This window comes from Parus major, chromosome 23, assembly GCF_001522545.3.
Source record: "Parus major isolate Abel chromosome 23, Parus_major1.1, whole genome shotgun sequence".
NCBI classification, from domain to species: Eukaryota; Metazoa; Chordata; class Aves; order Passeriformes; family Paridae; genus Parus; species Parus major.
The window spans coordinates 6,454,751-6,471,701 of NC_031791.1; the positions used below are offsets into that span (position 1 = coordinate 6,454,751).

General features: G+C 46.8%; 1 protein-coding gene across 33 annotated transcripts in view; it reads right to left on the reverse strand.

Annotated features, from left to right (window-relative positions):
* EPB41 (erythrocyte membrane protein band 4.1) overlaps nucleotides 1-16,951 on the reverse strand; it is a 90,315-nt gene that overhangs the window by 4,573 nt on the left and 68,791 nt on the right. For 20 of the 33 annotated variants that reach the window (XM_033519520.1, XM_033519507.1, XM_033519511.1 and 17 more), the window contains 4 exons: nucleotides 5,148-5,612; nucleotides 3,869-3,997; nucleotides 1,809-1,910; nucleotides 1,284-1,364 (listed from right to left, as the gene is read on the reverse strand). In XM_033519520.1, the coding sequence (XP_033375411.1) occupies nucleotides 1,284-1,364; nucleotides 1,809-1,910; nucleotides 3,869-3,997; nucleotides 5,148-5,612 (777 nt within the window). Of the gene's footprint in view, nucleotides 1-1,283; nucleotides 1,365-1,808; nucleotides 1,911-3,868; nucleotides 3,998-5,147; nucleotides 5,613-7,854; nucleotides 15,529-15,908; nucleotides 15,945-16,951 lie in introns of those variants that run through there. The other 13 variants (XM_033519525.1, XM_033519518.1, XM_015649221.3 and 10 more) reach the window with 4 other exon arrangements.

Below are 16,951 nucleotides of genomic sequence, written 5' to 3' on the forward strand. Positions count from 1 at the left end.
GGTTCTCATGCAGCCCATCCCAGCCCTGCCCAGACCCCCAGCACCCCCAGCCTGGGCATCCCTGCAGCTCTGTGCCCATTCCCTGGGGAGCCTGGGCAGTGCCAGCACCTCTGGGGGAAGAACCTTTCCCTAAATCCAGCCTGAGCCTCGTCTCTCACAGGGAGCAGAGATGGGAGCTGCCCCTGGCAGGAGCTGCAGCCCCTGCTGAGCTCTGCCCTCGTGTCCTCTGCTCCAGCTGAACACACCAGGTGCCCCCAGCCACACCCTCTGGCCCCTCCTGATCCTTCACCATCCCCACAGCCTCCTCTGGCATCTCTCCAATTGTTTTAGGTCTTAAATTATGACACCCAACACTGCCCCCAGGACTTCAGCCACACACTTTGGTGACTTTTGGTGCTATTACATTATCTCTGAAAGTAAAAGCACTGTCTGAAGAATAACCCCCATCTCTCCACTGCACCATGGCAGAAGATGGATGAGAGCAATTTAGCATAACCTGCTTATTCTTCCAGCAAGTGTGATAGGCACATTTCAGACATCTCAGACATTTTCTGTTGGAGTTAATAAACCAGATCTTGTCAAAAGAGTATTTGCCACCCCCACGATACCTGCGACTAGATATAAATTCAAAGTATAATTCTCTGATGACAAAATCATCACTTCCAACACATGGAAGAGGCCAATGAGGCTGAGTCATCAGAAAGGTTTCATACAAAGCCAAAGAGATGTAACACAGGTGCTGAGTGCTCTGAAATGACTTCTGGCACTACAGAGCAGCAACAGCACTTCCAAGTTCTGGGAAATGAATGCAGATCAGCCAGATGTCAAGGAGAACTTTTATTTCACATTTTTATGGATTTATTTTTAAAAAAGCCTACAACTATCCAAAACAATTCTGGAATCAAAACTTTGCTGCAAACATCAGTTTTAGAATAGAATTCAGCTTTCCTGGCTCAGCTGCATAATGCCAAAAGGGAATTTATTTCTGATATATAATCATGGAATGGCTTGGTTGGAAATGTACCTAAAACCTCGTCCCATTCCACCCCCTGCCATGGGCAGGGACACCTTCCACTGGAGCAGGTTGCTTTAAGCCCTTTCCAGCCTGGCCTTGAACAATTACAGGGATGGAGCTGCAGACAATTTATAAAAACATGAAGTTCTAGCTCTACCCCAGTAATATTTCCCTGGGTCATTTTTTGGTGACACTGTCTTTGAACAGGCAACCTGACTGATTTTTGCCAGCTCTAGGAAACCCTTTTGGATCATATCCCCACTCCCACCTGGTCATGATCTACATCTGCATCTCCTGTGATGACAATCCTCTTCTCAATCCGTGTCTCTGAAATGCCACCTTTCACAGTCTAGAACAGAAGGAAAAGCTGCTGTTAGTGAACAAGTGCAGAGGAATTTGAGCTTACTGGGGCTGCCTGTCTAGAGATGGTATCCAAAAATAGTGCCACAAATAGTGCTGTTGTACCCAGCATTAGAGTCACGGGGGAAACTGCTGCTGCTCAAGGAAAAACTGTCGAAGAGTTATTTTTTATAGCTGAGCCAGGGAAGAGCTTTTCCTCACAGTACAGCTCCTCCTGATGTCCTACAGTCAGCCCATGTCCAGACCGTGCTGCAATTAATGCACAGTTCAGATTTAACACACACAAAACCGAACCCCTGGTGCTTTGCTCCAGGTATTAATAATACATTTGAAAGGACCTTCCAACAACTTTTTTTCCCTCTCATTCATCCCTGCCCATCTCTCCATCAGGCTGTTGTTTGAAGTGGTGCTTTGTGGTGCTCCCTGGTGTTACCTTGGTGATCTGGGTGGTGGTGGTGCTGCTGGTGGTTTCTGAAGTGATGGTCTGGGCAGTCAGCAGGATGCCAGGGTCCAAATCCCCATTGCCACCGTCTGTCTGTGGGACACAAGAACAGGCCATCAGTCCCTGAGCAGTGGGGACAAGCAGGGGCTCCACACCACCAGAGACAGAGAAAACAATCTGAAGACAGCAGCTCCACTGTGGACCACAAGACACAACAAGTCAACCTATGCCTAGGTGCACAACAGCTGGGCTGGTGTCTGAAAGCTCAAAGTCCCTGTGCTTTAAGGCTGGAAAAGCACAGATCCTTCAGGGAGGACCTGTGGCATCCCTGAGACCGGGAGGGCTGGGATGTACCCAAATCTGAGCACTGGCCATACCATCCATGCCTGAACCATGACAGGAGAGCAACACAGACACCCATCCCAAACTCCTCCTGCCTGCATCCACGGGGATCAACAAACCAAGAGCACAGTCTGATTCAGAAGGTACTTATCACCCTTCCTCCCTCCTGACAACACCTTGCACATCCCTCACTTTATGCTCTGCAGAAACAAAGAACATCCAGACATTTGCTGAAACAGGAAGAACTTTTAGAGCTGGTTACTGGATCTCACCCTGCCTGACTCAACCACTCGAGGTCTGCCAGAAATCCCCAACGAGGTTATCCTGGCCAGCTGACCCTGGCTGTGTCCTCACTCAGCACTGGGACAATATCTGGAATTACCACAAGGTGGGACCATTTTCCACAGTCTGGAAGGCATCTCATGGCACATCACACCCTGTGCACACACGGCCCCAGCCCTGGTGATCACCTTTCCTTTCCATTTCCCACTCAGAGCAAAACTCCTCTATTCACCTGCTGAGAGCCAGGGCAATGCCCACCACCACTGCCTGAATGATCCCTCTGAGGCTGCAGATGGGAGGATGCTGAGCAGCCACAGCATTCCTGAGGAATCCCAAATTATACACTCATGAGATTCCTGCATCCATAACAACATCCCACAGTCACTTCACTGCAACAGCAGAGCATGGGCTGCTGCTGACAACCACAGTGACAGCAAAAGCAAGCTGACACAGCCTCTAAAATCTCAAACACATAAAGAAAGGCTGGGAGGGATGGGGGTGCTCAGCCTGGAGAAGAGAATGTTCTGGGAGACCTCAGAAAGGCCCTTCCAGGGCCCAAAGGGGCTCCAGGGGAGCTGGAGAGGGACTGGGGACAAGGGATGTGGGAACAGGACACAGGGAATGGCTTCCACTGCCAGAGGGCAGGGCTGGATGGGACACTGGGGAGGAATTGTTCCCTCCAAGGGTGGGGAGGGCTGGCACAGGTGCCCAGAGAAGCTGTGGATGCCCCTGGATCCCTGGAAGTGTCCAAGGGTGAATGTGACTAGGAGTAACCTGGGATAGCTGAAAGTGTCCCTGCTAGACCTGGGTGAACTCTTAGGTTCCTGCCATCCCAAACCATCCTGTGATTCTGTGATTAAAACCTGTTTTAGACTGAGGATTAATTTTAACCTCAGCAATGAATCTATACCTGCATATCTTCTGCTTCATAACATTACTCCACCAAGATTTTTACTTCCCAGTCACCACATACCCACTGAGGTTGCATTTTATATGAAACATTTGGTGTTTAACAACCATTTCAGTCTTGAAACCTAAGGATGACCAAATAATTTATAAACCAAGTTCTGAGGAGGCACAAACAGCCTCTTTGGGGGAGCTGGGAAAACAAGACAAGGCCTCTACTGCAGAAAAAAGGCCAACTCAGGTTAACTTTGTTCAGAGAGATCCACATGCTGAAGCTGAAGATAAATTCTGTTTGCAAGCACATCTTGAAAAAATAATTACTCTTCAGGGATAGCATAACCACTGCTCCTCTAAAAATACCACATGCACCTGGAAATAGTGTCCACAGCATCAGTTAATGCCTGTGCTGCACTCAGAGGTGCAGGGACAGGCAGGTGCTGCTGTCTCATCCTCAGGATCTGGAAACAAAGTGTTTACCTGGGTTTAATCAAGTCCCCAGGAGATTTGTCAGAACACCTTACCTGTGCAGCCTCGTAGGTGATGGTCTTTGTCTCTGTGTGGACAATAGGGACTTCTTTTGTGGGAATTTCGCTTTTGACAGCGCTGGACACATCAGAGATGGTGACAGTCTGTGTCTTCACTAGTGGGGGCTGTGAGACAGGGTTAAAAACATCTTGTAAACACCCAGTTCCATCTCCACATCCTGACTGAGCTGCTGGCAAGTGCTCTGACACTGATCTGATAAAAGCACTGTGGGAACCAAGGTCAGCCTGGAAATCTTTGGGTTTAAGTCTCTGGGACAGCACACTGCTCCGAGGGCAGAGATCAGGTGTGAGGATTAGACAGACAGCAAAATCCTCCAGCCCTTCCCCTCACCATGGACCCTGATCAGCCCAAACTGGGCAGTAAGGGTTTAGGGGGTGTGTCACAACACCACAGACACTGTCTCCACCGATTCTTAACTTTCTGACTACCAGAAGCTCACTCCCACTTGCCAGGAGAAGATGCCCCTCATCTGCTGATGCCAGTGTCAGGATTAACACCAACCCTGGGCACACAAAGACTTGATCACAGTTGAGCAGCTTTATCCTGACCTCAAGAGCAACACTGTGTTATTAAAAAACCTCACTGGATCTTTAACTTTTATTAAATCAATGTCAGATAAAACAGGAAGAAAAGTAAAGGTGGAGAGAAATCAGTTGTTCCACCACCTGATGATTATCCAGAAGAAGACAGAGTTCAGAGCCAGTGCTTTCCCAGAGGGCTCAATTTCTGCCACCATCCCCACCCCTGCCAGATGCCACCATGATCATGATGGGGGAACAGGCATCTATGGAACCAAAAGCAACATCAACACTGGAGCAGGCAAAAATCCCTCCAACAGTGGGGAGAGACACACTGGACAGCCCCTCACATTTGCTCTGCTGTGCTGAGGATCAGCCACCAGTCCAGCAGGAGCCAGAACAATCCTTAAGGAGTTGAAATTACATGGGTTTTGAGCCCACATATTGCCTTTTTGTGGGAATGCCACAGAATGCTTCAATCCAAGAGGAATAAAGGGCATTGTGCTATGGCAATTGTATTTCATGCAAAGATAAATTGAGAGGAACTCGTATTTAATGCAAAGACAAATTGACAGTGGCTCGTATTTAATTCAAAGATAAATTGAGAGGGGTTTATTGCACTGCCTGTGGGAGACTGGCAGCTCATTAGCTCCAAGCAAAGTGCTCTGCAGGTGTGTGGATCTGCTTGCTGCAGTGTTTGGGGTCCCAGCCCAGGGGCAGGAGCTGGGCTCACTACCTGGAAGCAGCGAATGAGCTCCGGCAGCCCGTTAGGAGCAGCTGGCTTGGGACACTCGCCACGTGGCTTTCTAATGGCAAAACTGTCTTCACCATCCTCTGCCACCTCCTCCTCCTCCTCCTCTCCTCCCCAGGGCTGCTGGGGAAGTGCGGCAGGGCCAGGGGGGGGCTCTGGCTCAGACAGCTCCGAGTCCTTCTCCACATCCACACAAACCCCCTGTCCATATGTCAGGTCCTCCTCGCTGGTGGAGTGGCTGGGAACTGCCTCCTCCTCCTCCTCCTCTTTCTCCTCCTCCTTGCTGCTTAGGGAGGAAGCACCAAAGTGCCAGCTGGGAGAAGGCTTTGGCACTGGAGTCTCACTAAAAACTACCGACTGCTTTGAGCCCTCCCACGCAAAGCCAGTGTTAAAAGTGCTCCACTCTGCCACTGCAGCCACATCCTCTTGGGAGACAAAGTCACTCATGTTCTAAAAAGAAATGGATACACAAAAAAGGCCAGGGAGGGAGGGAGGGAGGGAGAAAGAGAGAGAAAGCAGGGAGTTAAGGAGAGCAGGAGGTCAGGAGGCATCAAGGAAAACATCAGGTTCTTAGCATCTATCACATCTTCAGTAACACATGTAACAGTGGGGCTGGACACTGGAAAACCTCTGTGCTGTACTCAGAGCATTTACTGGCACAGCCTTCCTGGTACGTTAATAATCCATTCTAAATTTTAAGGAATTAACATGAAAACAGCTCCCTGCACCCAGAGGAAGAGCCACCACTAAGTGCTTTTTGCTCAGCTTGGAGAAATTTCAGTCTATCAAGTGGAGAGTTGTGCACATCCAAAACCCCCATGGGCAACAAAACCCACCCACTACTCCAACATCATCCTCTGATTCTGCTTTTAACTCCTTGAAACTGTTGCCTCACTTTCTAACAAGATCCTGTGGGCAAAAAAACCCTGTAATTTGTGCTTGGAACGTGAGGCCTGAAGCCTGTGGGTTATTTGGTACAATTCATTTTTTATACCCTAGAGACTTTCATTTTGACTGACCTCCTCTCATGGCACAGCTCAATGGCAGGGTAAGAGAAGAAGCCACTTTATATAGGAACAAATAGATGCTTTTCTTAGTATAACTTCAAGAAATTACTCTTCCCCAATTTCTCCTGATATTTTTCAGTTCTCTGCTTCTTTATATTGCAGACAGGTTAGCTGTAAGATTTCTATTTATTAGAATTTCCAGCCTCCTGAGATTCTCTTAAGTTGTTGAGATATTACTTAACAAAATGCATTTAATAGGAGTGGAGGGAAAGCAAGCAGCACTGAGATGGGCAGCTCTGACTGTGCTCACAGGGAAAGGTTATTTCTGATCCAAACCTACTTCCACAAGGTTATCCAAAGGAATATTTAAGGGGAGACCTCAAGGCAGTTTGCAGCTTCCTCAGAGGGGCAGCTCTGATCTCTGCTCTGGGACAGGGACAGACCCAGGAAACGGCTGGAGCTGGGCAGGGCAGGCTCAGGCTGGATTTAGGGAAAGGTTCTTCCCCCAGGCTCCCCAGGGAATGGGCACAGAGCTCCAGGGATGCCCAGGCTGGGGGTGCTGGGGGTCTGGGCAGGGACAGGGATGGGCTGGATGATCCTGTGAGTCCCTCCCCACTCAGGATATTCTATGATCTCAATCCAGATCCCACCCTCATTTCCTAACACAAGACTCTACATTGGAACATTCCACAGAACAGAACATGAATGGGGTTTATCAGCTGTATACAGCCATGGTTTAAAACTTGCATTTATATACTGCCAATATCCTGACCTTCCCTGAATTATAGATGCTAAACCTTGCAAGTTATTCATGGGACTTTGAGAAGACACAGCTCCTCTTCTGGGGTTTAATGGAACATGCCTTGGGAGGGAGATTTCCTTATGTAAGGGCACTACTCAGCCAAGAAAAGAACCACAGATAAAACAAAGAAGATTAAGCAGCTACACAAACAGTGATGTACTTAAGTGGCAAAAATCTGTATACAGTCAAAACACCCTCCCAGTTCCCTTTCACAGACAGATAAAATAATTTGCATTTTGGAAGCATCTTGTATTGACAGATGCAGAAAGGAAGGGAGAGCTGGAATGGAGCCTGTGCCATGCGAATTCTGGTCCCCAGCACAGCCAAGTGCAGCAGCAAACATGCAAGCTGGAAAGAATGAAATCCTGATAAGATCAACTGATCAGAAGCACGTTTTGCCTTGCCTCCCTATTCCACTGTAAGAAGATAAACTAATGGGAAGGTATTTGTTTCTAGATAAAGTTATCTATGTAAAACACCCCCCTAGGAATTTCAGCATCTGTTACAAATTTTGATCTTATCAAGATTTGTTTTAAATTGCAAATGCAAAAGCATCCCTATGTTTAGGGCTCAGATTTGCAGAGTTCCAAGCTCACCTTGAGACCCAGGAAACCTGAGAGGTGCCTGGATTGCCAACTACTCATTTCCAGGGACACAGCCCCAGTCCAGTGGGGCCTAAATCTAGCACGAAGCAGTCAAACACAGAGTGAATTAAATACAGGACAGGATGCAATGCCCCAGAAGAAACAAACTGACCTAGACATGAATGCAACTGAAGCACCACCCCTGAAATACGAATCTTTGTGCCCCTGAAGCTGAAGCGTTGCAATGAAGTGACACACAGTAATTCAGGGGATAAATTAATAACAGGCTTAATTTCATGTTTGATACCAGTGGCCAAAAGGATTTATTTTTCTCAACAAGTAGTTTTATATAAACTGGTTTGCCTGCCTTTTTTCATGACCCTGCTGTTTTGGATCAGGATCTATTTGTATGATCCAGCTGCCTTGTGGTGTCAAGAGTAGATGATTTTTTTCATGCTGCTGCCTCTCTCTCTGTTGAATATTCCATTATTCCCACCCCAAATCAGACTATTATCCTGCAGAAAACTCCAGGAGTGCTAAAATGATGTCAACTGCCAGTTACTATTTAATAAAAATTGCTAAAACCATGAAGTTATAGTGCACAGTAACTCCCACAGCCACCAGATGCGAGGAATCCCAGCTGGTTAATACTTCCCAGTCCTGTTCTCTTCCAGCATGGCCATGGAATTGTTGACACTGTTATTAGGTTATCCCCAACAAGGATCTACACAAGCTCACAGGCTTGGAGTGACTGTCCAGGGATGCACAAGGAGATGATGCTGCTTTGCAGCAAACCACACTCACCAGAGAGCGCTCCCAGATCAACTGATGCTCAATCTCACAGCTGGCAAAGCACTTGGGTAAAAAGTATTATAAAGCAGAGAACAAGAGATCCTTATTTTACAGTACCCACCACTGCCTTACAGAACTGCTTTGCCTTAAGGTAAAATTTAAAAACATTTAGAGGCTGTTCAAAACACTCTGGCATTGATAAGGATGGACATTACCTATGGATTTCTGGTTTTCAATGGATTTTTTCACTGCCATTGATCTGATCACATCTTGACCAGCCTACTCAGACAACAGATGGATAAAAGAGATTTTGACCAACATTGAAAGTAATGCTAGAAAACACACACTGTGCCCAAACCTTCAAAAAACTAAATTCTGTCATGAACAAGAATCCAATACATTACAGAACACATAACAACCACCTCCAATCATTGCATCAATGACTTGGCAACATGAAACAACCTCAGGATCAAGACTTAAATTATCAAAGTAAGGTTGTTGGCAATATGATTCCTCTGCCCACCCACACTGAGCTCCTTCCCATTCCTTTTGTGGGACAGGTACTCTCACATAAAGGGCTTTTCATTCCAAAACCCCTCTGCAGAGAACAAAACAGTGGTGGTATTGCAAGAGCTGCCTTAGTGCAGCAGCAGCAGGAGAAAAGAGGGGATAAAATCAGGGTTTGTAAGTGTCATCAGTTTTGTGCTGCTCATTCCACCTCCCTCATTCCATAAATGAAGTTGAAACTCTGCCTTGGTGCCAGGCCCCTCTGGGGAACCAGAATTATGAGCAGCCAGATCTGCCTTCCTGCAATCTCACAAAATTTGGGACTTAAAATTGACTCTTGACACAGCCTCAAAACACAGCCTGAGCTTCAACCAGAAAAAACCCACCAGAAGCTCGTGTTTATCACTGAGCCGAGGAACAGTGGCTCATTGGGAATATGGTTTCTTCACTTACAAAACCCAAATGTTCCATACTTACAACCCCAAAGGGGCATTTTTGTCCCCAGATTACCACACCAGGTGGGACAGAGGTTCTTGTAGCTGAGATGTGGAGGACCTGCCTCATTCTGCTCTCAGAACAACTTTCTGCTATTGATTTTTCCCTTCCTCCTCCAAAGTGAAGAGGGAGGTGTTAAGAGTGACATTAAGCATTTGGTAGAGCATTCCTGCAAACAAAGCCTGTTTTAAACCAAACTGGATTTAATCCTAAATTGAATTATTCTGGTCAATTTGAGAGCTCAGAGCTGCAGCCCTGGGTACTCCCTCTCCCCAGGAGCACCCAACCCACACCCAGGAGTGTCCAGCAGACCCCACACCCCAAATGCCAACAACAGCGACTCAGGACTGATGGCTCCTGCTTTGAGAAAGGAAAACTGAGGGTTAGTCCAAGGAAGTCATAAACACAGGTCACATATAGCTTTTTTGGTTAATAAGCAGTGGAAAGAAAGATCTGATTTGCAATAACATTTATTAATGGATAAATGTACATATTTACAAAGAAAAATCTGAGAAAAAATACAAAACCAAAAAAGTGTTCCAAAAGAGAGTATTTTAGGTAAAAAAGAAAGTGTTTCTAGTCCCCACAGACTGATCCAACAGGACTGAGTACCATTGCTAAAAGATCCCAAAGGGGCCCAAACCTCCAGCCCCACAAACCACAACAGATGCAAACAGAGATACAAGAGGAACCACCTCTGTCAAGTTCTCCAGTGTCATCCACTAATAAATACAGACCAAGGAGTTTCTGCATGAATCCATAACCCTTTTTTGGGCTGGATTTATCCAGAAAGCTTCCTGCCTCATCCTGCAGGTCAGAACAAGCACCATCAACAAGGTAAAAAGAAAACCCAATAAACCAGTGAAACAATTCTCAGAGTGACAAATTACTGACATTGATGTGAAGGACTTTGCCCACAACCATGAGGATCTGGACCTGATGGTCCCTGTGGGTCCCTTCCAACTCGGGATGTTTCGTGATTCTATGATAACCTTCCCAGGAGCTGGTGCTACAGCCAAGCCTCATTCCTCCACTCCAAACACTCCAAACTTCCCTTGGTGCTGAGGAAATCCACCTCTCCTGATTATTTCAGAATAGGAGGGAGATATGGAATACCTACTCTTTAGGGTCAGCACTAGTGACCAGACAAACCAGAGAGGGGAGCCAGTCCTGGCTGAACTCTGCCCTGACTGAGCTGCCTATGGAGAGTCCTCAGCTCACCTTCCATCACTCCCTGGGTGAGGTATGATGTGGGAGGAGATGCAGCCAACACTCCCCTTTATCTGCTCCCTTTCAGCAGTCAAAACAGAAAAGGGGATGAAGTTTTACAGCAATGAAGACCTCAAGTATCATCACACCCAGTGCAGCCTCAGAGCTGAACCTGAGTTCCAAGCTACTGGCTCTGGCACATCTGCTGCTTGAAAACACTTGTGTTCTCCTTTTCCTAAAGCAGGAAAGCACAAGAATCTCCTTTTTTAGGTGTGCTTTAGGTGGTGTTCAGAGGAGCTGGAATCCAGATAAGGAGATTCAGGAAGTGATGTGGAGCCAACTGTCCATGTTGTGATGGGGAACACTGAACCCTCAGCAATTCCCAGTGGGATCCTACACATGAGCATCAAAGAACTGAGTGACCACACCACAAAACACTGGGCACAACTGCTGGCAGACTCACCCTGCCTGTGTCACCAGAATGCCATTTTCTGCAGCAGGTCACACCGAAAAAGCAGGATTTCTCATGCCAGCCTGGATGAGGTTACATGCTGCAGACATTTCCAGCCTCCCTGCAGGAGGGATAACTCAGCTCTCCATCACTCCCAGCCTGGCACTGCACCAGCCAGGCTGAACAGGGCATGTGAACCCCTGTGTCAGTGGCTGCTGGTGTCAGGGCAGGCAGCCAGCAGCTGCTGGAATTCCCAGCAAGTTTGTTCCTGAGGAAAACAGGAGCGAAGTACATTGGTTCCTTTTTAGATCCCCTGAGATCTCAGCCCAATCAGCTCTCCCTGTGCACAGAGATGACAGCAGGAATCACCAAATCCTCCTCTCGGTGCTGCACCCTGTACTGACATCACAGCAAAGGGGGAAAACCACAGCACCAAGCTGTCAAAGAAGCTTTTAAAAATGTGCACAAACAGGATACAGAATGTGCAGGAATGAGACCTTACGTGGATTGCCAAGGATTATCACTCCCTTTGCATCACAAGCAAACAGAAAAAAGCAGAGAAGTGCCTGGGAAAGGGGCTGTTGCCCAGCAGGCACATCCCTGGGGCATTCAATAGATTAGGTTTCTGTTCCTGCTAAGTTACAGGTTTCCTCTGTCAGGAGGGATCATATCTACCTGGATGAATATGGATAACTGACCTCTAAAATGCCAGAGAAATAGAAAGTGTTTGCTCAATTTCTTTATATCTGCAGTGATAATCAGTATATAAATCCCAAAAATGTTCCTGAGTGTTCTCAAGAGTGTAAAGTTTCCAAGGTTTTTTGCTGATGACAAGCAACCTTATCTCAAGATTAAAAAAGAGAGAAAAAGACAATTTGAATTGAAGAGTTACAGAATTGAGTAGAGGTGACAAAGCCCATCTCTTATCCCGCTGGGATGACACACCCTGAGCACTCCAGTCTAAGGCTGCTCTGGGCAGAAGGTTTTAGATCCAGGTCCTTTGGAAATGGCTGACAGAGCTACAGAAACCATGGCTTTGCCAAAGCCACCAGTGTGGCTTCCAAGTTCTCATCAATGGATCAGAAATAGAGGAAATTCAGCAGCGCTCACCGCAGCATCCCGAGCAATGGCTTTGGGAAGGAAATTCAACCTGTGTGTTCAACCTCCAGGAAATACAGACAGACAATGGACAGAGAGATCCAAACAGCTCCTCCTTCTTCCCTCTCCATGCCAAGTTGGGGAAACAAACCAACCCTGCTCTTCATCACAACTGTTACTGTTTTGGGGTGGAGATGCAGGCAGGGAATGCCAGCCACAAGTATCCCCTGGCTTCTTCCATCCTGTATTTTCTGCACAGCACATGGCACCCCAGCATCCTCCCCCACCTCTCCTCTCCAGGACCCACCTCTGTCTGCCTAAACTCCACACCAAATCCACTGGAGTCCAAGTGCATTCCAAGGATTCAGGGATACAGCCCTCCTTCACTCCAGACTACGCCTGGACAACAACCCTCGAGTTCCCAGGGCCAAAGGAGGAAGACTGTGCACTAAAGGCAGTGTATTAAAAAGGGAAGAATATTTTCCAATGAAAAATCAGCATCCTCACAAAACTAAGTCCTAAAGGCACAAACTGGTGAACTAATTGGAGCAAGTTACAAGAGGAACTGGAAAGATTCCTGTAGGAATAAAACAAAGAGTTTTACTAGCAACCTAAGTTTCTGAGACAGCATTTAGAACCTCAACCTGTACATCAAGAGCAAGAGGTGGCTCAAGTGGTCCATGGTACCCCACAGACCCTCAGACCAGACAGCACATGACATGTTTGCCTTATTCCTTCAAGCTTATCTGCTAGCTTCCTAAATAACACTGTTCACACAGACACAGATCTAGAAAGGGTGATAAATACAGGTATTTATATATATTTACACATTTTAGTCCATGTACTAAAGGCCTGCTCCTTTCTCTTCCATGCTGCTGGAGGAGCTGCCACCATTGGTGACACTGGGGGGGTGCCCTCAGAGTGACTGTGTCCAGTCCAATCCTCCAGTGGACACAGGAGAACATGGATTAGTGCTGAAAGGAGAAATGGGGGGCTCAGCTCAGCCCTGTCATTACTATTTACAGCAAAGAAACCCCTTAGACACAAAGTCATACCTTCTCTCCAGCTCACAAACCAGCTCTGCTCAGTCCAGCTGGGCTGGAGCCTGCACAGCTCAGCCAGGATAACTTGAATAAATGTGAACATCATCCAGACACTTACACTGTAGGCAATAAACAACGACCAGCATGCAATGGTTTGGTTAAAGAAGTCAAAAGCAATCGAGGGCTTTAACATTACAAGTGTGTCCTGATGTGGCCAAGCCAACATTCCAACAGGGGGAATGCTCAAACAGCAGATGACTCCATCCCTGTGACCTGAGCAAACATGCACCAGTTAGTTCCACACAAATTAAATAAAACACATCCCAAGTGCACCAAGACCATCAGATAATTAATTATCAATCTATGTTTACAATAAATATCTCCTTGCAATGGATTTTCTCCTATAACACTATGTATTTTCTTGGATGTGAGAATAGGGGTGGAGAGGGAAGCTGGGATACTTTGTCAAAGGCTTCTCCCACTAGGAAATGAGAAGCTGACCCTAAGTTATTACCAAGAGCAGCAGTGAGAACCAGCATTTTTACTTAAATGCCAATCTGAGTTTCCTAGAAATTGAGTGGTTATGAACTAGATTCCAATATTCTTCCTAGAGACTCAACCTCTTGCTGCCCACAGAGGCCGTGGGCTCGCCATGCCTGGAATTGTTCAAAGCCAGGTTGGACAGGACTTGGAACAATCTGGTCCAGGGGAAGGTTCCCTGCCCACAGCAGGGGGTGAAACCAGACAATCTTTATGGGCCCTTCCAACCTCAAACCATTCCAGTATTCCATGATTCAGCAGATTCCTGTAAAGCCCCTTTTAGATCAGTGCCAAATATTATTCAGCTTGTGAATATCTTACATTCCAAACAAGCTTAAAAGCAATTCTCCAGCAACTCCTATGGGAAGTCTTCAGGGGCTTGGGAAACCAGCCTCTTCTCCCATGATTTCCTCCCCACATCTGCCCTCCCACAGCTGGGAACACAGGTCAAAGAATTTGCTTTTGAAGCACAGGAAACTTCAGACTGGACCTGGCAATCCACGACCACTCCTGCCAGGTCCCATCGCAGCCACACAAGGACACAGAGCAGGATCAGCATTCAGACAGTCACAGGTGCCCCTCCCTGGGACAGTGAACTACAGAGATCAAAGACCAGGACAAGGAAGATGCAGCAGAGACTACAGCCAAGAAATTCAGGAGCTTTGGTCTTGAGGTTTCAACATTACCCTGTTGCCACTCAGAGAAAGAGCAGCCACCAAACAGTCAGTGCTATGACCAGGAGAAAGGACATCATAAAGGGAATACGTGGAGAAGGAAGAATGCTAGAGTACAGCTGACACTTTTTGAGTGATTTCTGCTCCTCAGGGATTGCAATAGAAACCTTTGGAAGAGTTGCTTCACTTGCTGGCCGGGGAAAGGCTGTCTCAGTAGGTATCTCCTGCTTTTTTAGTTTGTCTTCATCCTGTACTAACAGAGGCCGTTCCCGTGTCTGCTTTCATGGTAGGAGATCAAGAAAGACAGAGAGAGATGAACAAAAATGACAGATGGAAAGTGCCCAAAATGACACTTGGAGATGTGCAAAGCCTTAGGGCAGCTCTTCTCAACATAAAATAAACTGTCCTGGGGAGCAGAGCTGCTGGTGGCCTGGGTCCCACCAGCCCTGGAGCTACAGAACCATGCTCTCTCTGCAGAGCTCATCAACAGCTGCATCAGCATCATGGGCATCTGGTGCCTCCCAGAAAAGTGGATGCCCAAAACCTTCCAGAGAGTTTTGGAATTGGAATGGTGAGAAAAAAGTCTGAGGAATTTGAAAGAGGAACGGTGCAGTACAAAATGTGGTCTCTGACAGCTTCCTAATCTACAGTGGCCTTAAAACCCAGCGTTTGGAAAATCCCATGGAACAGCCAGACTGCAGAGCAGATACAAAATGCTTTTCCAAAGTTCTGACCAGAGTATCAAAATTTCAATTGGTTTGAAAATTCTACTGAACAAGTGAAAAACTGTAAATCTTAGAAATCCCACACATGGAACAGGCAGGGTGGCAGTAGGAGCAGTGCAAACTCCTGAATTTTGCTCTGTGTTTCAGCATTTTTGTTTCTGGATTCTAAAAATGATAAAAACCCAGAATGAGTAAATCAGCACATAGGACCATGCAAGGCCTTCAGCACTTCTGCTGAAGAAAGGAAAAGATTGTGGGAATGTTCAATAATTCTGCATCCCTTTAGTTTGCCAGCCCTGGCCAAACCCAAGTGTATTTAGGAGAGGAAAAACTTGGCTCTCAGCTCCCTCAGCTGAGCCAACCTCCGCTGGTCAGTGTGGTATTTTGGTTCTTTGCACACCCCTAAGTGGTGAGAATTCGGGAGAAAGTAGCTGGGAGACTGGGCAGCAAAAGAAAATATAAAATGCAGGAGTAACATGATCGTTAAAACAACAACAAAAAAAAACAGAAAGAAAGACAACATAAAAAGAACAGGGAACAGTTAAATTTTCAGAATTGCTTTTGTCTCCAAATACACGGTTATATCGGTCATGCAGCTTTTTCGAACCAGCCATGCACCAAAATAAGCAAAAATTGAAAGCTGCAAAAGCTGCAGCAGTGCCAAAGTCCTCTGGGTGTGAGTTATGAAACTACTTCATGTAGCCAAAAGAAAAATGTTATCCAGCAGCTGCTGTTGAGATTTTGCTTGGTGCCATTGCAATAGCAAGTCTGGTTCAGAAGCACAGATCAGAGCAGAAGCTTTACCTCAAGCCCACCAACCTGTCTCTCAGAAGATGGGACAGTGACTTTCTTGACCTGGACACACAAAGCGTGTTAAGCTTCAGCTGTCTCATAATAAAACATACAGGAATAGCAAAAGGTGGCCCCTGGTAAAAAACCCTTTGGCCACTAAGGCAGGGTGAAGGCACCATCATGAACAGGAGCAATGGCTTTGCACCATGATTTACCATCCTTAATTACTGTATGATTTATGATCCTTCAACACGTGAGGGAAAACCTCCCTGGTCACTGTCTGGGGAAGATGCATTTTTGGAAGTTCACAGCAGGACATGGCCACCTCAGAGTGAGATCACTTCAAAGAGGACCAGATTAGGAAGGAACTTCCAGAAATGCAAATCTAGGGCTGACACCAATTCTGCAGTGCTGCTGTCTTAGGTGGGACAAGCCCACACCATCCAGTTCTGGTGACCAGCAGCCCCCCAAGGTCTCAGTGTGGTCACGTTGCAAGAAATTAGTCATAAAAACCAAGAATAACATTCCTGAAGTGCAGTTGTGGAGCTTGAGAGCCTCTGCTCTGTCCCACCCACACCCCAAAGCCCTCTGGGCACTGTGGGCAGAGCTCACATTCCTGGGGAACCTACACCGAGGCTCAGTCACACAGGGCAAAGTCTGTCCATGTGTTAAACAGGATAATCCCAATGACAGGCTGCTCACAAAAGCTCTGGCTGCCCCTGGATCCCTGCAAGTGTCCAAGGCCAGGCTACATTGGGCTTGGGGGAACCTGGGGCAGTGGAAGGTGCCCCTGCCCATGGCAGGGGTGGCACTGGATGGGCTTTAAGGTCCCTTCCAACCCAACTGTTCTGAGATTCTCTAACAAACAATCCTGATTAAGTTTATTTTGAGGATCTCATTTTTCTAGCAGGCAAAAAAGCCATTTAGCTGTCCTGCCTTTACTCCAAGCTTTAAGCAGCCTGTAGTAAACCTGGTGTTAAACCCCTTGTAAATGTTACAATAACCCTCCATCCACTGCAAGATTATTTCCTGATTAAGAAGTATCTGCCCTGTCTGAACATGAAATACTA